The 24,345-nt window shown below is 42.0% G+C and overlaps 1 protein-coding gene across 1 annotated transcript in view; it reads left to right on the top strand.

Annotated features, from left to right (window-relative positions):
• The first annotated feature begins 13,416 nt into the window (after positions 1–13,416).
• LOC124283880 overlaps positions 13,417–24,345 on the top strand; it is a 33,862-nt gene continuing 22,933 nt past the window's right edge. Inside the window, exons 1-5 of the mRNA XM_046719905.1 lie at positions 13,417–14,072; positions 15,785–15,910; positions 16,901–17,037; positions 17,967–18,108; positions 22,946–23,074. Of these exons, the coding sequence (XP_046575861.1) occupies positions 13,812–14,072; positions 15,785–15,910; positions 16,901–17,037; positions 17,967–18,108; positions 22,946–23,074 (795 nt within the window). The 5' untranslated portion in view covers positions 13,417–13,811. The remainder of the gene's footprint in view (positions 14,073–15,784; positions 15,911–16,900; positions 17,038–17,966; positions 18,109–22,945; positions 23,075–24,345) is intronic.

The raw sequence follows: 24,345 nt of genomic DNA, 5'->3' as shown, positions 1-24,345 counted from the left end.
TTGTATGTACAAAATAACAAATTTAATGTACGCACATCTGATTGGTTTTAGTTGTTTATCTTATAAATTCATCACTATTCAAGCTCTATCACTGCAGCCTGAACATAATCAAGTCGAGAAAAACCAACGAGGAAGATCATTGATCATTCTCTTATAGTCACGGATGGCATTGCAGGCATCAGCTAGTGAAGATCCAGGTTAGAATTAATCTTCACCATCCCATGCTTGTTACACTCCAAGAAGATCCGGGTTAGAATTAATCTTCAGCATCCCATGCTTGTTACACTCCAAGAAGATCCGGGTTAGAATTAATCTTCAGCATCCCATGCTCGTTACACTCCAAGAAGATCCGGGTTAGAATTAATCTTCAGCATCCCATGCTTGTTACACTCCAAGAAGATCCGGGTTAGAATTAATCTTCACCATCCCATGCTCGTTACACTCCAAGAAGATCCAGGTTAGAATTAATCTTCAGCATCCCATGCTTGTTACACTCCAAGAAGATCCGGGTTAGAATTAATCTTCACCATCCCATGCTTGTTACACTCCAAGAAGATCCGGGTTAGAATTAATCTTCAGCATCCCATGCTCGTTACACTCCAAGAAGATCCGGGTTAGAATTAATCTTCACCATCCCATGCTCGTTACACTCCAAGAAGATCCGGGTTAGAATTAATCTTCAGCATCCCATGCTTGTTACACTCCAAGAAGATCCAGGTTAGAATTAATCTTCACCATCCCATGCTTGTTACACTCCAAGAAGATCCAGGTTAGAATTAATCTTCACCATCCCATGCTTGTTACACTCCAAGAAGATCCGGGTTAGAATTGATCTTCAGCATCCCATGCTCGTTACACTCCAAGAAGATCCAGGTTAGAATTAATCTTCACCATCCCATGCTCGTTACACTCCAAGAAGATCCAGGTTAAAATTGATCTTCAGCACCCCATGCTTGTTACACTCCAAGAAAATCCAGGTTAGAATTGATCTTCAGCATCCCATGCTCGTTACACTCCAAGAAGATCCGGGTTAGAATTAATCTTCGCCATCCCATGCTCGTTACACTCCAAGAAGATCCAGGTTAGAATTGATCTTCACCATCCCATGCTTGTTACACTCCAAGAAGATCCGGGTTAGAATTAATCTTCACCATCCCATGCTCGTTACACTCCAAGAAGATCCAGGTTAGAATTGATCTTCAGCATCCCATGCTCGTTACACTCCAAGAAGATCCAGGTTAGAATTAATCTTCACCATCCCATGCTTGTTACACTCCAAGAAGATCCAGGTTTGAATTGATCTTCAACATCCCATGCTTGTCGTAAGAGGCGACTAACGGGATCGAGTGGTCAGGCTCGCTGACTTGGTTGACACATGTCGATAGATCGACGCTCATGATTTTAATCACTGGATTGTCTGGTCAAGATTCAAGTATTTACAGACCGCGAAATACAGCTGGAACATTCCGCATTGATGCATTATGCAACAAACAGACAAAGCAGACATCAACCAGCACCATCAACTCTGACTACCTTGTCATGTTATCTGTTTCGTTTGACTATGCCTACTATTTTTGTGGGGGCGGTGGGGTAGCCTAGTGGTTAAAGCGTTCGCTCGTCACGCCGAAAGCCCGGGTTCGATTCCCCACATGGGTACAATGTGTGAAGCCCATTTCTTCTTCTGTTATGATAGATAGCCAGATAGGTCTGATGGAGTAGGCAAGCTAGATAGATAGGTCTGATGTTCTGGTGTTCCCCGCCGTGATATTGCTGGAACATTGCTAAAAGCGGCGTAAAACTCACTCACTCACTCTATTTTTGTGTCGTTGGTTTACGCAGAAAGTCTTAAGATCTTTGTATTGATTCTCTCAATGGGCTTCTCAAATCCAACAAAATTGAAAGGTGCATCCATTGCTGACACACAAGAGAATAAGTTAGCTCGGTTTTCAGCTGATTTTCAGAATATTCCAGCAATGTCATAAGAGGTACATCGGGCACCTGTTCCACTATGTCAAACCTCTTGTCATAACCACTTGGCTATCGTACTGTACCATATTGCTCATAAGACAATCAAGTAAACTAATGTGTCAGCTTTGACACCACTTTTAACATGACAAATCTTATGGATAACAACTTCTTTCTAAGGCGCCAGGCTACTGATCCAGCGAGGTTGAGGTGCCAGGATCTAGCCCACCTGTGACCGGGTGTAAAAACCTTGGAGTCAACTTTGTGTGCAGACTCTATCAGTGTTGTCACTACTCCTAGTGTAGAGTACACAATCCTGTACACTTAAAAGAACCCACGAATCCGTTGGTAAATGACCAGATGGTGGCCACATGAATACGTGCAAACACCTAGTTGCGAGTACAGCAAAGTACTGTGACTATGTGTACCTCGTAAGGATGGGAAAGCCACATTAACTCGGTGCGCCAAGTGGCTGCAAGAGATTGAAAAATACGATGTGCCGTTGAGATTGATATCCTATGATCGAGGGAAAAGCACAGCGCCTTTGAGCAGCTGAGCTGGATATTGCCGCCTTACAAATATCACATAATAATAATATTTGTTTCTCACGATGTTACTGAGTTACTTCTTGTCCCTTCTTCAGGTGGATGAAGAAGGGACAAGAACTAGCCCAGAAATGCCATGAGACACAAATAAAAAAGTTGTTATCCATAAGATTTGTTTCATATTACTACACCAACTTCTAAATGCCTTTGAAGAATTTCACCCATTTAACACTATTTTTAACACTATTCCAGTCATACCACATGCTGACTTAAAGCAGCTGGTCCGGACTTGATTATTTACAGACCGCCGTCATAAAGCTGGAATACCGTGTGGTGTTAAACAAACAGCAAACAAACAAACAACATGGCTGGAATGTTCTTAGCAATGGAAATCTCAAATATTTACAACTTTGGTGACGTCCATGCGCATGGCTATGGCGTAGAAACACAAACACGGATTTGAACCCATAATCATAGGTTCCTGCTATGCTAAAGGGACACAACTCTGCACATTTTATGCATTGCATGAAAAGGCAGCCTATGTCCCCTCCAGTCAAGCACAAGGAAAGAAGTATGTTGTGAATATGATAGAAATTAAGCAAATAAAATGTCCATGAAATCTTTTCTTTATTCACTGAAACAGGTACAAAACTATGGAATCCGAGAAGGGACATTGTCGCGTTGTCGCATTGTCGCGTTGTCGCCCTCTCAAAAACAAGCAAAATGAGGCAAAATTAACCAAAGCGGGACAATGCGACAACGCGACATTTCGCCCATTTGTCGCATTGTCGCGATGTCGTCGTCGCGTTTTGAATAATATTTTTTATTCCTCCAAAGGGCGACACGCGACATAGCGACAATTTTCAAGGTCAAAATATGTCGCGTTGTCGCATTGTCGCCTATCTATCTAAAAAGCCTGACTAAAAATTGACTAAAATTATTTTATATATTGTAAATTTATTTAGCCAATCAAGTGTGTTTTAGCAGCAAGACAAATTATTAGCGCTACTATTCATTGTAATCACGGCACACGGTGGCCCTGTCATTCAAGGCGGGGCAATTTGCTGTGCAGAGTTGTGTCTCTTAGTCACACCAGAAAACTATGATCATAGGTTCGAATCCCAGCACCATACACATTCATCACTTTGGACATTTCGCCGATATCAAGCTGACAGGTTGTGAAAAAACTGAAATATTGTTAAAATTCAGGCCACATCGGCATAAACATCAGGTGATGTCCTCGAATGGGTCACTATGTTCGACAGTGTGGCTCCTGACAGAGTTTCTTGGTACAGTCCTGTCCGACGCTGATGAATTTGTCCGAGATCTGCCTCTGTTCAGCCAGCAGTGGATGGATACCAGGTAGAATGAGATGGTAATATCACTTAACCATCCAGCACCTCAAAGACAGTTTAGGTCGGCTTTGAACGTGATATTCTTCTTGGGAAAACGCCATACAAATGGACTGTTATCATTATGATATTAAAAACGATGAAATCGCTTGGCAGAGTTGCGTACCCTTGAAGTGCCAGAAACCAACTCCTCACTCACTCACTCACTCACTCACTCACACTCACTCACTCACTCACTCACTCACTCACTCACTCACCACTCCACCACTCCGCTCCTCTCGCTCACCACTCCACTCACTCACTCACTCCACTCCACTCCACTCACTCACACCACTCAAGGTTTAGGGAGCTTGGTAAATTAGCAAGGTATTTCATTACAATAATGTGTTGTGATGTCTGTTTTCAATTCTATTTGAATCCTATATAACTAATCCTGGACATGACATGACTCACATTATATCGATAATGATACTATACCCAGCGATACACATGTATTTGTATCGTTTCAAACATACACCTACTCAATCATAATAATTTTCAGCAAAATGGCCCGTTTGAATACATCCATTCCATTAAGCAACGACTCTTAACCCACAGACTTCACGGGTTATTGTTCTGAGTTTGATCCCTGGGTATCTCAGCCCTTTAAAAACATCGAAAATAACCATGCTTGTGATAGTTTTTAAATTCCGCCGTAACTAATAAAACGCGACACGCGACAATGCGACAACGCGACATTTTGATGAAATGTCGCGTTGTCGCATTGTCGCGTGTCGCGCTTTGTTAAAATATTGAGTATAGTATGTATTATAACGTATTGACTAAAACGCGACAATGCGACATTTTGATGTTTTGTTGTTGCTGACACAGCAGCATTGCATGGGGCTGATGCTTCTTGATCATCTAATTGGCATTTCCTCAGACAAGAAGAGATTAATCTTTTGTTTCTGATAACCCGACCAACCCAAAGATATATATAACATGTGCTCCATAAGGTTCCAGTAATCTATTTCAAACGCAATGATGCAAGAACGCGACTATTAGACAAATGATGAAAATGTCGTGTTGTTACGAAAGCCTAATTGTGCCACTTTGGTAGCATAAAATATTTTTTCCGCGAAAGGTTTCGCTGCTTCAAATATTCATTTCGCTGCTTGGATTACTTTCTCGCTGCTTTGATATATTTCTCGTTTCATCTTTTTTTCAAAACCTTGAAATTTCAAGTATTTACTTGTTGCTTGGAGTATTTGCTAGTTACTTCAAGTTTTTGAAAGAAAGGTGAAGTAGCTCGTCTACTCCAAGAGACCTGTCTAGCTCGTTCCCTCACCAGGCCTGTCCAGCTCTTTCCAACATCAGACCCGTCTAGCTCGTTCCCCCATCAGACCTGTCCAGCTCTTTCCAACATCAGACCTGTCTAGCTCGTTCTCCCCATCAGACCTGTCTAGCTCGTTCCCCCATCAGACCTACCCAACTTGTTCACCCATCAGACCTACCCAACTCGTTCCCCCATCAGACCTACCCAGCTCGTTCCCCCACCAGACCTGCCCAGCTCGCCTACTCCAAGAGACCTGACTATCTCGTTTCCCCATCAGACCTGCCCAACTTGTTCCCTCATCAGACCTGTCCAGCTCGTTCCCCCATCACACCTACCCAACTTGTTCACCCATCAGACCTACCCAACTCGTTCACCCATCAGACCTGACTATCTCGTTTCCCCATCAGACCTGCCCAACTTGTTCCCTCATCAGACCTGACTATCTCGTTTCCCCATCAGACCTACCCAACTCGTTCACCCATCAGACCTGACTATCTCGTTTCCCCATCAGACCTGCCCAACTTGTTCCCTCATCAGACCTGACTATCTCGTTTCCCCATCAGACCTGTCTAGCTCTTCTCCAATATACCGTCAGATCTAGCTATTACACCCCAATAGTCCTGTCAGGTTGTGGTTACATATGAACACTGCATTATACATTCTACAGGCTGACACTATAATTTAATAACATAATGAATGTTCATATTCTTTAGATAACTGAGATTTTAGTTTTCATTCTGTGCATGATTTTGTCTGTTTCATACACCTTTTTCTGTGACATTTGATGAGCTCACGATTTTAATTTAATTCGTGCAGGTATGAGTAAAATGCATCCCTGAAACACTAGAAATTCATTATTTAGAACTGTGATTATTTTGTGACTGATTCGATACTTAAGTTGCCTTTAAATGCAGCAAGAAAAACAGAACACATTCATCATGAAGAGTAGTATACAGAAGACTATAAAGGTTATCAATAAACGGCGAATCACTGGTGAGCAGTTTTCAGTAATTCAGACAAGCACGAGGTCATGGTGTGGTATGTTTTCAAACAAATCGCAGAGGAACAGCAGTAGGTAACTGTTGTGGTCCATTGACATCCCGAACGCCAATTACTCTTCGAAGGGGATGGACCCCTAAAGATATAATCAATAAATAGATAGATAAATGAAATAAATACATAAATAAATGAAATAAATAAATAAAACATGAATAAATCAATGAAAGAATGATTGAATGGATGGATGGATGGATAATAGATAAATTAATAAATGAATGAATGAATTATTTTTTTAGTTTTTGAATGAATGAATTCTTAACTAATAATACATGAATGAAGACATGAAAAGAGAAAGAAATCGGCCATTGTCTGACAAATGAGCTGTGTGTCTTGTTGACAATGTCTGCTGATTATTCCTCCAGAATAGATCATAACTGACTGACTGACTGACTGAGTTTGGTTTTACGCCGCTTTTAGCATTATTCCAGCAACACCACGGCGGGGGACACCAGAAATGGGCTTCACACATTGTGCCCATGTGGGGATTCGAACCCGGGTCTTCGGCGTGACGAGCCAACGCTTTAACCATTAGGCTACCCCACCGCCCCGAATAGATCATGACGAACATCCAGATGGACAACAACCAGAAAACATCTGCAACCCGTCGTGTTTAGGGCAGGGAGTCACATCAGTCAGCTTGATTGGGATTGAATAACATTTCAACAAAACACGAGTTTCATGATATCCCACGCATACCACTGTAAAGTAAATCTGGGGTTTTGTGGGGTGCAACACGTACTTAATTTTTGCGACTTGTAACTCACAATCAAAACACTTTTCAAATTTACGTAATCCTAAAGCAGGTGATGTGTACATTCATTTGTATGTGAGTAATTTATAAAGTACAAGGAAATCCAAAGCCTAGCTTGCCTACACCAACATACCTATCTAGCTTGCCTACTTTAACATACCTTTCTAGCTAGCATACACCAACAGACCTATCTAGCTTGCCTACACCAACAGACCTATCTAGCTTGCCTACACCAACAGACCTATCTAGCTTGCCTACACCAACAGACCGATCTAGCTTGCCTACTCCAGCAGACCTACGTAGCTTGTCTACCCCGTTCAGACCTATCTAGCTTACCTACTCCAGCAGACCTATCTAACTTGCCTACACCAACAGACCTATCTAGCTTGCCTACACCAACAGACCTATCTAGCTTGCCTACTCCAGCAGACCTACGTAGCTTGTCTACCCCGTTCAGACCTATCTAGGTCTTCAGCTTGACGAGCGAATGTTTTAACCACTAGGCTACCCCACCGCCCCAGAAGTTGAAAAGTGAGTGAGGTTAGTTTTACGCCGCACTCAGCAATATTCCAGCTATATGGCGGCGGTCTGTAAATAATCCAGTCTTGACCAGACAATCCAATGATCAACAGTATGAGCATCGATCTACGCAATTGGGAACCGATGACATGTGTCAACCAAGTCAGCGAGCCTGACCACCCGAACCCGTTAGTCGCCTCGTACATTTGTGTGTATCTATCTGGGACATGCATGGTACTGTTGAAAGAACATGCTATTTTAATTGCCTATTCAGGAAAAATTCCATTTGCGATTCTTAAACCGTATATTAGAAATATACATTTGGAAATATAACTTCTTTGAGTGGCATATTGGAAATATAGGTGAACGACTGGTTACAATTACGTTAGAATACGTGTTCAACTAATCATCATCATTGTTATTGTTTAAAACAGGTTAAAATCTTTTAAAACAGCAATTTTCGAATGTTCCAGTAATGTTATTACTGTTGGAATTAAACGTAGTAGTACGCCAATATGAAAAGCTGGGTCCCGTCTCGCATATCCCAATATAGCTTTGGTGCAAAGGTGGTGCGAGCCAGCTTGAATTCTGCTTGGGGGGCACGAGCAGCCTGGTTTCCTAAATATGATGCGCTGAGGATTTCACCTGGGTAAGCTGGTTCCTGGCTCCCTTTGCGTATGTTGCGATATGCGAGACGGGGCCCAGCTTATCAACTGGGCTGAAGCGTCAACGAGGCAAGGGAGGTGACTCTAAAACAATACAAGAACTAAGGTGGCGTCTCTTGTTGCTAGTCAAACGTAAACAAAGATATTTAAAGGTATTTGGTATACTGAGGTCAGTGATTAATCATTTGACTGCGTGATATTAGGCAGTATGAAAGGTTTTTCGTCTCAGCGCTAGAATGTAGTTAACAAAGCTTCGCCTTGGTGACATGATAATTTCGACTTTCTTTTCAAATGAAATCATGATTGGTCTGTAACTGTAAGCGGTTGAACATTTGCCAAACAAACTAGACATACCCCTGTCAATGTTAGAAATGTTTTGGGACAATACAAGCAAATCTGTTGAGATATTCAAACATACTATCAGTGTATGAAATACGCCAAAAATCCAGCCAGACATGAGGGCAGGTAACATTGAAGTTACCAGCCCATAATGGATTTAACCAGACCAAATTTGGTGAATTTACTCAGATGTAAAATTTTTACCAGACCATCGGACTGTCTAGCTGTAAATTTAGACCGCCCGTCAGAAATTTAGACCATCTCGGGCGGTCAGACGGGCCTTATTTCATACACTGATAATATGTCTGATATACCCACTGGCAGTTGTGTATTAGTTGTACTTTATACGTTTTGTAGTCAAATTATATATTTTAAAAAACTTGAAATGATGTTGGAGTTTTTTTTTAAAGTTCTGAGTAAGCATCAGTACAGTTACATTTTGAGATAACTATCTTGATATTTAAATTTGAGGTGAGGTGAGGTTAAATTGGGTTTACCGTCGTGCTTGAGAATATTTCGCTCATATGACGATGTGCATGCGTGTGTATGTGTATGTGCGGCTGCTTGTACTAGCCCAGACTTAAGCTGGTTTTATAGTGCTAGCCCACTGAGATACCATGCCGCAGTGAAGCATGAATACCCCACTCAGACACATTATACTGACTCCGAGCCGACCAGTCCTTGTTGTACCCATGAATGCCGAGCGCCAGGCAGGGACCAACAAGTACCATATATTAACATCTTTTGGTTTGACGCAGTCGGGATCGAACCCGTGACCTTCCGCTCTCCGGGCAGACGCTCTAACCATTACACCATGGAGGCGGGTATATTTAAATTTGATCATCAAACATGTATTATAAGATCATAGGTTTCCAGATGGCAGTGTTTACTTGCACTATAACAAGGCTGGTGGCTTCTCACAGGCACTGTACATGTACTTGATTGCTGGCTTGTGTTTACGATGATAATCGAGACAATTTATGTTCTAAGCAAGGCTGTAACGAGTCACTTGCATATTTGGTGAATCGAACCAGTAGCGCTTCATGAATTCAATTCGTTATTCGTGGTCACCAGAACCGAATATTAACAAATATTTACTATTTTTTAAGGGAGCATGTTTTACTTGAACCTTTATGTCCTTTCCAAAGTGAGATATGCAAGCAATGGAACATGTACTTAGAATCAGTTTGCAAATGTATTTTTGCCAAGACTGTATTGTTTTTATTGTTCATTATACCTATTACATACTTAAGAATTAATGTTGTGAGGTGTGATACATGATATGACAAATCAAAAGTCAACATGATACTCCATATTTAATATCATTCACTTACTACAACATTGTATTTGTGAATAATTATTCCAGTACTACTCCAATATTCATGAACAAATATCATATTCACCACATAGTCTGATGTTGCAGCCCTAGTTCTCTGGTCCGAAAATCCATAATACGATGATAAAGTCAGCTGAGAGGTGACGTTTCATGTGCTTTCCATACACAAATCATTATAAACATTTGCAAAACTGTATTATAAAAGCGTCTGTATTCCTAGATAAGTTCTTTATCCTCCTATGTTTTCAGGTCAGAGAATCCATAAACTGTTGTACAATAAGTCTTGAATGAATGAAGAATGAATGTTTGAGAAAATGTCCCCAAGTGAGCCCAGTATCTGATGGGTTGTGGAAGCAGCACTTCGAGCCCCAGAGAAGATGTGGGGAAGAAAGATGAGGAGGCAGAATTAGCACAACAAAGTCAACAGCACGGGAACTTCCAAACAACACCAACTAAACAAGTACCTCCTACAGCATCAGGTTAGATTTAACATCTGGGTTAGAACTGGTCTTCACTAACCCATGCTTGTCGAAAGAGGCAGCTAACGGGATTGGGTGGTCAGGCTCACTGACTTAGGCCAAAAATAAATGTTGTGGTTCCGATTTCCTACATTTCAGAACTAGGGTAGGTAGGTAGGGTTGTTTGTTTTTTTTGCAAAATATTTTTACATTACTGTGAATACTCATGTGTCAGAAAATAAATTTAATTTATTTTGTGGTGAGTAAAATTGTTAGGCTCGGTGGAAATATTTAGGGTCAGTCGGGAAATCGGAACCACAAGCTTTTTTTTTTTAGGCCTTAGTTGACACATGTCATTGGTTCTAAATTGCGTAGATTAATGCTCATGCTGTTGATCACTGGATTGTCTGGTCCAGATTCCATTACGTACAGACCGCCACCCTATAGCTGGAATATTGCTGAGTGCGGCATTAAACAACAAACCAACCAACCAACAAGGTGAGATTTGGATACTACTGACCAGTGAAGGCCCAGTTTTGAGCCGACTAATTACATCGGGTTGTTAGGCTCGCTGACTTGGTTGATGCTTGCTCCTAGTTCCCCTGTTGACTATTAATCTCTCGATTCACTGGATTGTCTGGTCCAGACTGGATAATGTATGGATCACTGTCATATAGCTGGAATATTGTAGACTGTAGCATTAAACAAACAAACAACAAGCCACTATGAATGAAAATATTATGTAACTGTGGTTTAAAAGATGCTGTATCAAGAAGATGAAAAAAGTACCAAAACTTTCACTTTTAAATTTTAATTTGTCCCCAAAATGATCTGCTACAGAAATGCAAAACACCAAACCTCGGCCCCTCCACACCCCATATATCACTGGTTCTTCCTAATGTTAATTTCACCATCCAGCTACAGCACTGTTAATGATAAACTGTCTGTAATCCCTCTCAAGAAGTATAAACCTTGCACTGTCACTTAATGTATACTGCAGGGGTGCTGGGGTAGCCTAATGGTTAAAGTGTTCGCTTGTCATGCCGAAGACCCAGGTTTGATTCCCCACATGGGTACAGTATGTGAAGCTCATATCTGGTGTCCCCCGCCATGATATTGCTGGAATATTGCTAAAAGCGGCGTAAAACCATACTCTCTCACTCACTCACTCACTACTGTATATTACCGAAAGTATTCAGGGTCTCAAGAAGTGAAAGACTTTACATATACACTCAGTATACTTCCAATAGGCTGAGTTAGTAAGATAAAAATGTCCTTCCTAAGAAATATAAGACTTACTTTGAGTTAACCATAAACTGCCAAGTATAATTTCTTAGCTATTGAATTCCATCGCATGATTTGTAAGACATACCCTTTTACTTACTATATATTTCCAAGTAGAGGTCAAGTTTCTAAGATCAAGGCATAACAGTGAGTGAGTGAGTATAGTTTTACACAGCTTTTAGCAATATTCCAGCAATATCATGCCGAGCAAAGCATAAGAGATGTAAATTATAAAATTGTTTTTCTGTGAAGCAATCCTGCTTCTTTTGTTACTGGGGTGGTAGGGTAGCCTAGTGGTTAAAGCGTTTGCCCTGTTAGATTTCCCTCCTGGGTATAATGTGTGAAGCCCATTTCTGTGTTTTGTGATATTGCTTGAATATTGCTAAATGTGGCGTAATATTGCTTCACTCACGTCTAAAAAAACCTATCACTCACTGTTCACATTACTGTGTAAAATGGTATCAGCTATCATGTTCAAGACTGGTTCCTTTGTATAATGGGGCACAATGTGTGAAACACATTTCTGGTGTTGCCCCCGCTGTGATATTGTTGGATTATTGCTAAAAGCGTCATGAAACCCAATTCACTCACTCACTCACTCACTCACTCTTTTGTTACTGTGATAGGCAATGACATAGATTAGCAGGTTTTGGTACAGTAATATTATTAGTTGATCCAGATATCAGATACAGTCACACTCCATGCCAACCTGTCCTTGTTTTGTTGTCTTATTGTCGACCACCAAGCAGAGAAACAATAAGTACCATCTGTGCATGTGTTTGACAATGTCACCAGGGATAGAACGTACAAATTTACTCTCTCCCCCAATACTCTCCATTCCATATTTGCCTCCTTTTAGTCATTTTGCAGTGTCTCAGTAGGGCATCCAAGTAATAAACTGTGGTCCGGTATCTCCATGGGTTAGAACAACACCAGCATTATCCCATATTAGGACAAGTAGCCTCCACTGGAGGACACATATGAATTTACTTGGTATCCAAGCTAAACTATGTCATGGGGCAGTGGGGTAGCCCAGTGGTTAAAGCGTTTGCTCATCAGATTCAATTCCCACACAATGTGTGAAACCCATTTCTGGTGTCCCCGCTGTGATATTTGTCTTGAACTCACTAAAACCACCTCACTAAGCTATGGCATGTTATCTCAGTAGGCCTTTCATTATAAAGCCAGCTTTAGTCACTAGGACAACCAGTTCCTACCAGCATGTTTGCATTTTACATCTTAGGCCTGGCCAATTTTATTTCTTGTTTTATGAATAAAACTAAATTTTCCCCGCTCGAAAAATAAAATCCCAATGTTAAGATATACGGGAGCGAGACTTCGACTATGCCAAGCAGTTTGTTGGACACTAAAACACCGGTATCTGTTCTCAGAGATTTTAAACTGAAATTATCCAACAATAATTATGTTAGAAATCGGTGCTTCGAGCACCTCAGTGAGTGTGAACTTTAAACAAAATACCTTTGAAAAACTCATAATGGTTTTGGCTTTGGCTGGTGATTTTTTTTCCCCTACTGCCTTTAAGATTTCTGAGGACAAAAATCCATAAAATAAGAAATATTATTGGTCTGGCCTTATATCAGGGCATAAATCTTGAATTTCTGCATCATTTTAAATATATGTCATGACATTTTGGATGACAATAATGAACTGATCTAAAACAGACTGCTGTATTTCAGTACATATTTACACCATTTATAGCTATTAATATGTTGTTCTGTTTTCCATTGTAGCTGAAAACAAAACCTCCAATGCCAATGAACCTATGCCAGAATCCAAGCCAGAACTGAAACCTCAAACCCAGGAATTGGCAACACCTACAAAACCAGAACTGAAACCTCAAACCCAGGAATTGGCAACACCTACAAAACCACCAGAACTGAAACCTCAAACCCAGGAATTGGCAACACCTACAAAAACCAGAACTGAAACCTCAAACCCAGGAATTGGCAACACCTACAAAACCAGAACTGAAACCTCAAACCCAGGAATTGGCAACACCTACAAACCACCAGAACTGAAACCTCAAACCAAGGAATTGGCAACACCTACAAAACCAGAACTGAAATCTCAAACCAAGGAATTGGCAACAACAAACAAACCAGAACCGAAATCTCAAACCAAGGAAATGGCAACACCTACAACACCAGCAGAAAACTCCCAACAACTTGAAGAAGATCTAGTCATGTCAAGTTCACCCAAAATATGCCAGTCCCATCAGTCTCCCATGGAAAGACAACTCCTGAAGCAAAGAAAAATGAGAGTGAGGCAAATGAGAGTTATCTCCCCTTGGAACCTGAATCACAGCGGCGGTTTGACAAAACATTGGGATCTTGTTGTTTGTTGGTGAATCCAAACAGTGTTGTGAATGCAGTAGATAAGAATGTGACAAGGTTACAGCTACATAATGGTTTGCCTCACACATATTCTGTGTATCACTTGCTGAAGAAACTTGAAAATTTACAGGTATGTATGAAAATCATACTTGTTGATTGTGAAGACACTTGTTCAGTAAATAACAACAGCTTTTCATTGACATGAATTACTACTGTAATTTGAAATTTGGTTTGAATTGATCCTTAATTATCCAAAGTGAGTCTATAATTCTGTAGCCCTGTACTGTTCTATGCAGAGGCTGTAGACACAAAAAGAAAACTTGGTTGGCAGTCTTTAGAGAGAGTCAGAGAGACCTTATAATGAGTATTAGACAATTCCAAACTCCAAAGTTTTTTTCTCGTTCTCTCCCTCTCTCTTATCCACTGCCTCACTCCTTCGGTCTTTCAATCCCGCAATCGTTCACTTTCTCACTCCTTCACTCTCTTACCCACTGCCTCACTCCAGTATTTAACTCCCTCAATCCTTCATTCACTCCTTCACCCTCTAACTCCTTCCCTCTCCCACTTTCACTCTCTCAAACTTTCAATCTCTCACTCCTTCACTCACTCCTTCACTGACTGCTCCTTTCACTCCATCACTCTCACTCCTTCACTCTCTCACTCCTTCATTCTCTCACTCACTCACTCCATCACTCTTTCACTCTAACTCCTTCATTCACACCTTCACTCTCACTCACTCCTTCACTCACTCCTTCACTCTTTCACTCTCACTCCTTCATTCACTCACTCACTCCATTCACTCCTTCACTCTTTCACTCACTAACTCCTTCATTCACTCCTTCACTCTTTTACTCACTCACTCACTCCTTCATTCACTCCTTCACTCTCACTCACTCCTTCATTCACTCCTTCACTCTTTTACTCACTCACTCACTCCTTCATTCACTCCTTCACTCTCACTCACTCCTTCATTCACTCCTTCACTCTTTTACTCACTCACTCCTTCATTCACTCCTTCACTCTCACTCACTCCTTCATTCACTCCTTCACTCTTACTCACTCACTCACTCCTTCATTCACTCCTTCACTCTTTCACTCACTCTCACTCCTTCATTCACTCCTTCACTCTTTCACTCACTCACTCACTCCTTCATTCACTCCTTCACTCTTTCACTCACTCACTCACTCCGTCATTCACTCCTTCACTCTCATTCCTTCACTCTAACTTACTCTCTCACTCCTTCCCTCTCTCACTCCTTCACTCTTACTATTTCACTCTCTCAAACTCTCTCCTCCTTCTCTCACTCCTTCACTTCAGAGGCTGTGGGGTAGCCTAGTGGCAAAGCTGTCGCACGCCAAGACCTGGTTCGATTCCCCACATGGGTACAATGTGTGAAGCCCATTTCTGGTGACCCTCGCTGTGATATTGCTGGAATATTGCTAAAAGCGGTGTAAAACCATACTCACTCACTCACTCACTCTCCTTCACTTACACCTTCATTCACTCCTTCACTAACTCACTCTCTCACTAACTCTTTCACTCCTTCCCTCTCTCACTCCACTCACTCACTCCTTCATTCACTCCTTCATTCTCATTCCTCCACTCACTCCTTCATTCACTCGTTCACTCTCAGTCACTAACTCTTTCACTCTCTCAACCATTCACTCACCCACTCACCCACTCAGTCACCCACTTAACCACTCACTCACTCACTCCCCCTCTCACCCACTCACCCACTCACTCACTCACTCCCCCTCTCACCCACTCACTCACTCACTCACTCAACCACTCACCCACTCAACCACTCAACAACCCTCTCAGCAACTAGTTTCTGTTTACAGGTACTGGACCTCTCAGGCAATAATCTTGGTCCCCAGGGTTTCCGCAGTGTCTGTTTGGCGATGTGTTCCAACACATCAGTCGTCAGTCTCAACCTCGCAGACAACAGATCCGACACAGACAGTGCCGTGAGTAGCAGCAATAACTTAAAGCAATGCATGGACTTAGTGGTCTGAAGACAGAAATACACTCTGCTCCCTGCTCCTGCAACACAATCAACAGCTGTTTTGCCCTCTTTGTCAAATTCAATGAATAACTCAGACGATACAACCTTGTCGAATTCTCCACATCAGTTCGTAATTTTTGATCATATGATGTTAAATTGGTGCTATCGTGGTTGGAGCGAAAAAACGTACCCTCACGAACATGGTAAGAGGAAGTTGTACGCGCATGGAATGGGGTAAAATAAGAAAAGCCAGTTTGTTGACATGTGATCGTCCAGCTACAATAAGTATGATATTTAGCGAAACAATATATATTATCCATTTTCTGTCAACTATACTTCATTTTGAGGCGTGAGTAGATGTAATATGATTGCGAATTCTGTGAATAATGTGGACAGAAGCTATAATTATTTGTAACTGTCAGTTGTCTGTGATCTGTGGCCCCATCGTGAGGGGTCGGCTTATGTACGAAACATACCATTTTGATACTGATTTTAAGGGTCAAGTTTTGGGGTCAGCTTCGACCGCCTCCATGGTGTAGTGGTTAGAGCGTTCGCCCAGAAAGCAGAAGGTCGCGGGTTCGATCTACAACCGTGTCATACCAAAATACGTTAAAAGATGGTACTTGTTGGTCCCTGCCTAGCACTCGGCATTAATGGGTACAGCAAGGACTAGTCGGCTCAGAGTCAGTATGTGTGTGAGTGGGGTATTCATTAGTGTTGGGAATTGGTTAAAATCTCATAATTGATGATTGGTTCATTACACCCGATCAATCATTGAAAATAATTGGTTAGCATCATTTATCAAATTTTCCTGGTTATGTTTGTTAATGCACAAAGAATAAAGAAAAATGTAGTTTTTCTGGGTACTTTTTTCAAATGCATGTTGTCATATGAGCGAAATATTCAGAACTATGACGTTAAACCCCATTTCACCTCACCTTGTTCCCTTCAGGAGTGTGTTGGTAGACTGTTGTCTCACAACAAGTCTTTGGTGTACCTGGATGTCTCCAGTAACAATTTGGGCAAGGATTATTTTTCTCGCTGTGTCGGGCCAGCACTCAAGTCCAACTCCACTCTTCAAACTCTGAGGTAGGTAGTTCGAATTCATATATGACATTTTAGAATCTTCTATTCCTGTCTTCAGTAACCCATGCTTGTCATAAGAGGTGACTAACAGGATCGGGTGGTCAGGCTCCCTGACTTGGTTGACACATGTCATCGGTTCCCAGATGCATAGATTGATGCTCATGTTGTTGATCACTGGATTGTCTGGTCCAGACTCGATTATTTACAGACCGCTGCCAAATAGCTGAAATATTGCTGAGTGCGGCATTTAACAACAAACCATTCTGATGGGTCCGAATCTATGTTAGATAGTCCTGTTGACAGTACAACTGCAAACTGAAATAATTACTCAGAACCTCTTCTTATGTGAATTTGCCTGTTTTGAAATTTCATGAAGTGATTTCAGTTCCTTAACATTCCTAGGAGATGTGTTGCAGTTCTTACATAATATACAGCAAATATATATCAGATGAAACCTAGTGTCAGCTATTGCCTCACCACCACAAAACTCACATGGGCAATAACGGGACACAGTCACAGCACTGTGCAAACAAAACAGGAACAGGCTCCGATTAACACCACGATCAACATGATCGAGGTCACTTCCTGTTTAGACACACATGCGAGTGTGTTGTTTACATTGCAGATTTACGAGTCAGGAAACTGCCTCAGTTGTGTATGTCTTGATTTAATGAACAAACCAATAAGAAACATACTTTGTAAAGTTTAATTTTGTATGAATAGTGATTTTTTTATTATCGCTCCACTAATGAAATCAGTAATTTAACAAATTTTATGTTTACCTATGTATTTGGTGTTCTGGTTAGATGCATGCATGTCATAGCTGTCATTGACACAATTGACTTGATGACTTACATTGTACTTGTAGGCCTTTGTGATGTGCATTTATTTCACAGTCTAGGCCTTTGTGATGTGCATTTTTCTGCTTTCAGGGCAAAAAGTATCGGGTCTACGAACATGAAGGTTTTGCTCGACATCCTGGTGGACAACACAACACTGACCAGCATAGATCTCAGCAGTAATGGACTGTCCGATCGGGCGAGTCTTGGCACAGCATTCTCCCACTGGATCAAGGTAGGGGCTAGTCTTGGTACAGCATTCTCCCCTGGATCAAGGTAGGGGCTAGTCTTGGTACAGCATTCTCCCACTGGATCAAGGTAGGGGCTAGTTTTGGCACAGCATTCTCCCACTGGATCAAGGTAGGGGCTAGTCTTGACATAGCATTCTCCCACTGGATCAAGGCAGGGTCCAGTCTTGGCACAGCATTCTCTCACTGGATCAAGGTAGGGTCCAGTCTTGGCACAGCATTCTCCCACTGGATCAAGGTAGGGTCAGTCTTGGCACAGCATTCTCCCACTGGATCAAGGTAGGGGCTAGTCTTGGCACAGCATTCTCCCACTGGATCAAGGTAGGGGCTAGTCTTGGCACAGCATTCTCCCACTGGATCAAGGTAGGGGCCAGTCTTGGCACAGCATTCTCCCACTGGATCAAGGTAGGGTCCAGTCTTGGCACAGCATTCTCTCACTGGATCAAGGTAGGGTCAGTCTTGACACAGCATTCTACCACTGGATCAAGGTAGGGTCAGTCTTGACACAGCATTCTACCACTGGATCAAGGTAGGGGCTAGTCTTGGCACAGCATTCTACCACTGGATCAAGGTAGGGTCCAGTCTTGGCACAGCATTCTCCAACTGGATCAAGGTAGGGGCTAGTCTTGGCACAGCATTCTCCCACTGGATCAAGGTAGGGGCTAGTCTTGGCACAGCATTCTCCCACTGGATCAAGGTAGGGGCTAGTCTTGGCACAGCATTCTCCCACTGGATCAAGGTAGGGGCTAGTCTTGGCACAGCATTCTCCCACTGGATCAAGGTAGGGGCTAGTCTTGGCACAGCATTCTCCCACTGGATCAAGGTAGGGGCTAGTCTTGGCACAGCATTCTCCCACTGGATCAAGGTAGGGGCTAGTCTTGGCACAGCATTCTCCCACTGGATCAAGGTAGGGGCTAGTCTTGGCACAGCATTCTCCCACTGGATCAAGGTAGAGGCTAGTCTTGGCACAGCATTCTCCCACTGGATCAAGGTAGGGGCTAGTCTTGGCACAGCATTCTCCCACTGGATCAAGGTAGGGGCTAGTCTTGGCACAGCATTCTCCCACTGGATCAAGGTAGGGGCTAGTCTTGGCACAGCATTCTCCCACTGGATCAAGGTAGAGGCTAGTCTTGGCACAGCATTCTCCCACTGGATCAAGGTAGGGGCTAGTCTTGGCACAGCATTCTCCCACTAAATCAAGGCAGGGGCTAGTCTTGAGATTCCAGGGCTCGAAGATTCCACTTGTACACTCGTAGTAAAATTTGTTTCGGGCAAGTGAAAAACATAATATGCTCGTCCTACAGAAAGAGTACGTTTTCTGACCCAACTATTTTTGAAAACAATGAGTTGAAGTTTTAACATCGTCATTCCCGATTAGCAGTATTTTCAAATTCCCCAAAAACTAACCGCAAAGTTTAAGTCTTGATGTGCGTTTGGTATCCATTTTTAACAGATATCATGCAGCATGGTTTTGTAACCTAAATGCTTCAATATCGTGATTGGCTGCTGCTATTAATAACTTGACCAATGAGAAAAATCATCACAACATGCATGTTACTGCTGTCAAATCAGAATAAGCTTTATAGCATTGAATACCCAGCTTGTTATTACCGATCGTTTATCGTCGTCAACTTTTCTTTTGGGTGATGATTTGTTTTTATTATTATACATAGGTAATTTCCAGGTTAGATAAAATACTTGATATATTTTACCACGTACACTAAACCGAAAATTAGATTAAACAAACATTTTGTACAGAAGACAAAGTAAGTAATGTTTATTGTAGTTTTATTCCAAGCCAATATTCTGAAATAAAATAATTTTTCCTTATCCTGACTCATGATCTTTGCTTATCTCCCTCTTCTATGCGAATGTTAGTGGAACACTTGAATCCTTTGTAGTTCCCTAAAGCGGACGTAAAAGTACACTCACCCATGAGTTACCTCCCTTTTCCCACGCAAACAGTCATGTGACCAGCTTTACTTGTCACTCTCTCCTTTTCCCCAAGAGGATGGTTGGGCGAGCACTGGAGTCCCGTATACGGCATATATCCTTTATATCTAGATCCTATTTATCGAAATTATGCTGTGTATGGTATTTGGCTATAACTAGCTTGTATTATATGTAAAATTTTGAAGAAATTATTTGTATTTTGTGACATATTTTCATTGTAATGTAACTTGTTTACATTTCATGAAATCTTGCCTTGTTTGCAGGTACCGGCTATCAGTGACTGATCCTCACCCCCAATGCCCGTCATGCATTAAGCCATGTTCTTTCACCTTGCGTTGTACATATTGCATTGGTTTATCAAATTAACAATTTAATCAATACTTGTCTTACATCTATAGACGTGCGATGGATCGGGTGAGGAAGTCATCACAAGTCACGGTTGATAAACCTGGAGATCAAGCCGGTAACCGTATGTTGTTTGCTACCGCTGAGATACATAATTCAAGTGCTATGTCGAGTACGTTGCAGGGGCAGTCTGTTATGGGGTCGAAGAAGAGGTCTGCTACGACGGAGTTGACGCCCTCTCAGAGTAAGAAGAAGACATCTTAATCATCCACAATGCAGAAAAGGGCATCTATAACTAGATCAGTGTCGAAATCAACGTGACCTAGCAAGTCAACTCATCAGAGGTCATTTAATGATGAGATCATCCCACCTCATGAAGCAGACGTGTTTGATGAACCACCGATACTTCTGCGTGAAGTACCTACTAGATCGGCGACGTAGTGGACGACTAGATCGTCTCCTGCAACTACAACAGTGGGCCAGCTGTTTGATGACCAACCACCAACTTCTCAACGTAGTGAAGTTGAAGCACACAACACCTCAGCATTTGCGAACGCGTCGTCTACGCAGCATCAGTTCAAGACAACGCAGAACTTTGATCCAGCATAACCTCATGTTGGCAGGCAATGTTCACAAACCCTCGGACCTGCGCGAACATGATATGCCTCACAGATCTACATTTGAAGACAACGTTCGTGAAGATCATCACAATCAGATGATTCACATCTAGGACTTAGATGGGACTTTATTGCAAAGAATCAACTACCTGGTCAACCAGATAGACAGTTCCATGTACCAGCACTATCTACGATCCTTGGACCAGAGGACACCCAGGAATTATCCTTGTACAGGACGTATCTAAGGACAGCTGATGAATCCAGGAAGTGGCTTGACGCACCACCAACCCGTTGGATTTGTTAAGCAAAAGATCATGAGTCGGGATAAGAAAAAATATGTAATTTTTAAAGTAAAATTGATATTTTATACTTATCCTGACTCATGAGGACAAGCCCACCCAACCTCCCCGCTGGAAACACTTCGGATTTCACAGTAGATCCAGGTGCAGAAAATCAGGAGAGAGTGGCAAGTAAGGCTGGTCACATGACTGTTTGCGTGGGAAAAGGGAGGTAACTCGTGGATGAGTGTACTTTTACGTCCGCTTTAGGGAACTACAAAGGATTCAAGTGTTCCACTAACATTCGCATAGAAGAGGGAGATAAGCAAAGATCATGAGTCAGGATAAGTATAAAATATCAATTTTACTTAAAAAATTACTTTTTTAAAACTTCGGGGGAAAATTAGCTATAAAAAAATAAATTAAGTTCAGAAGTTCAGAATTTGCATATGTTTCTTTCCTTTTCAGATCAGTGAGACTGCCAGCATGTTTACTTGTCAATACCCACGAATATCCGGGTTGGTCTTCAGTAACCCATGCTTGTCATAAGAGACGACTAATGGGATCGGGTGGTCAGGCTCCTGACTTGGTTGACACAGGTCATCGTATCCCAATTGCTCAGATCGATGCTAATGCTGTTGACCACTGGATTGTCTGGTCCAGACTGGATTAATTACAGACCGCAGCCATATAGCTGGAATATTGCTGAGTGTAGTGACAAACAGCAAACAAACAAATAATCTTGTCACTTAAACAAGTCTGACTGAGTTATGATGTAAGGTTAAACAATTTTCATTTCAGAAGCTGGACTGTTGTCTCACGTCTGTCTCACTCAGCAGCTGTGAGATGAACCCTGCCAGCCTGTCTCTCCTGTGTGATGCCATGTCTCACAACACATGTCTCACTGAAATCAATCTCAGTGGCAACGAGGTAATACAGCTGTTTTCACTACTTTCTCAAACTAAATGTTCTCATTTCACTGTCGGTGGTACAGGCAATCACAGTTTGCAATACATGGTTATATCATTTTGACACCTAGAACCTATGCCATGAGTATGTTTTTTGATGTATTTTATTTAAATGTGGGATATTTTTGGAAGATTGCTCAAAGCTGTCCTTACTCAATTACTCATTCACTACATGGCCCAGTTGTGTGACATGAAGATCCGTGTTAGAACTGGTCTTTAGTAACCCATGCTTGTTGTAACCCGTGAAGATCCAGGTTAGAACTGGTCTTCAGTAACCCATGCTTGTTGTAACCCGTGAAGATCCAGGTTAGAACTGGTCTTCAGTAACCCATGCTTGTTGTAACCCGTGAAGATCCGTGTTAGAAGATCAAGGTTAGATTTGTCTTCAGTAACCCATGCTTGTCGTGAAGAGACTCCACTAATGGGATCGGGTGGTTAGGCTCGCTGACTTGGTTGACACATGTCATCGTATCCCAATGCTCAGATCGATGCTCATGCTGTTGACCACTGGATTGTCTGGTCCAGACTGGATTAATTACAGACCGCAGCCATATAGCTGGAATATTGCTGAGTGTAGTGACAAACAGCAAACAAACAAATAAACTTGTCACTTAAACAAGTCTGACTGAGTTGTGATGTAAGGTTAAACAATTTTCATTTCAGAAGCTGGGCTGTTGTCTCACATCTGTCTCACTCAGCAGCTGTGAGATGAACCCTGCCAGCCTGTCTCTCCTGTGTGATGCCATGTCTCACAACACATGTCTCACTGAAATCAATCTCAGTGGCAACGAGGTAATACAGCTGTTTTCACTACTTTCTCAAACTACATGTTCTCATTTCACTGTCGGTGGTACAGGCAATCACAGTTTGCAATACATGGTTATATCATTTTGACACCTAGAACCTATGCCATGAGTATGTTTTTTGATGTATTTTATTTCAATGTGGGATATTTTTGGAAGATTGCTCAAAGCTGTCCTTACTCAATTACTCATTCACTACATGGCCCAGTTGTGTGACATGAAGATCCGTGTTAGAACTGGTCTTTAGTAACCCATGCTTGTTGTAACCCGTGAAGATCCAGGTTAGAACTGGTCTTCAGTAACCCATGCTTGTTGTAACCTGTGAAGATCCAGGTTAGAACTGGTCTTCAGTAACCCATGCTTGTTGTAACCCGTGAAGATCCAGGTTAGAACTGGTCTTCAGTAACCCATGCTTGTTGTAACCTGTGAAGATCCAGGTTAGAATTGGTCTTCAGTAACCCATGCTTGTTGTAACCCGTGAAGATCAAGGTTAGAACTGGTCTTCAGTAACCCATGCTTGTTGTAACCCGTGAAGATCCAGGTTAGAACTGGTATTCAGTAACCCATGCTTGTCGTAACCCGTGAAGATCAAGGTTAGAATTGGTCTTCAGTAACCCATGCTTGTTGTAACCCGTGAAGATCCAGGTTAGAACTGATCTTCATTAACCCATGCTTGTTGTAACCCGTGAAGATCCAGGTTAGAACTGATCTTCATTAACCCAGGCTTGTCGTACCTCATGAAGATCCAGATTAGAACTGGCGTTCAGTAACCCATGCTTGTGGTAATCCGTGAAGATCCAGGTTAGAACTGATCTTCATTAACCCAGGCTTGTCATACTCCGTGAAGATCCGGGTTAGAACTGGTGTTCAGTAGCCCATGCTTGTTGTAACCTGTGAAGATCCAGGTTAGAATTGGTCTTCAGTAACCCATGCTTGTCGTAACCCGTGAAGATCCAGGTTAGAACTGGTATTCAGTAACCCATGCTTGTGGTAATCCGTGAAGATCCAGGTTAGAACTGATCTTCATTAACCCAGGGTTGTCGTACCTCATGAAGATCCAGGTTAGAACTGGTATTCAGTAACCCATGCTTGTCGTAACCCGTGAAGATCAAGGTTAGAACTGGTATTCAGTAACCCATGCTTGTCGTAACCCGTGAAGATCAAGGTTAGAATTGGTCTTCAGTAACCCATGCTTGTTGTAACCCGTGAAGATCCAGGTTAGAACTGATCTTCATTAACCCATGCTTGTCGTACTTCATG

This window comes from Haliotis rubra, unplaced genomic scaffold (genome assembly GCF_003918875.1).
Source record: "Haliotis rubra isolate DU_JTF1 unplaced genomic scaffold, ASM391887v1 Scf324, whole genome shotgun sequence".
Classification (NCBI taxonomy): Eukaryota; Metazoa; Mollusca; class Gastropoda; order Lepetellida; family Haliotidae; genus Haliotis; species Haliotis rubra.
This window is presented reverse-complemented; position numbering and strand designations above follow the sequence as displayed.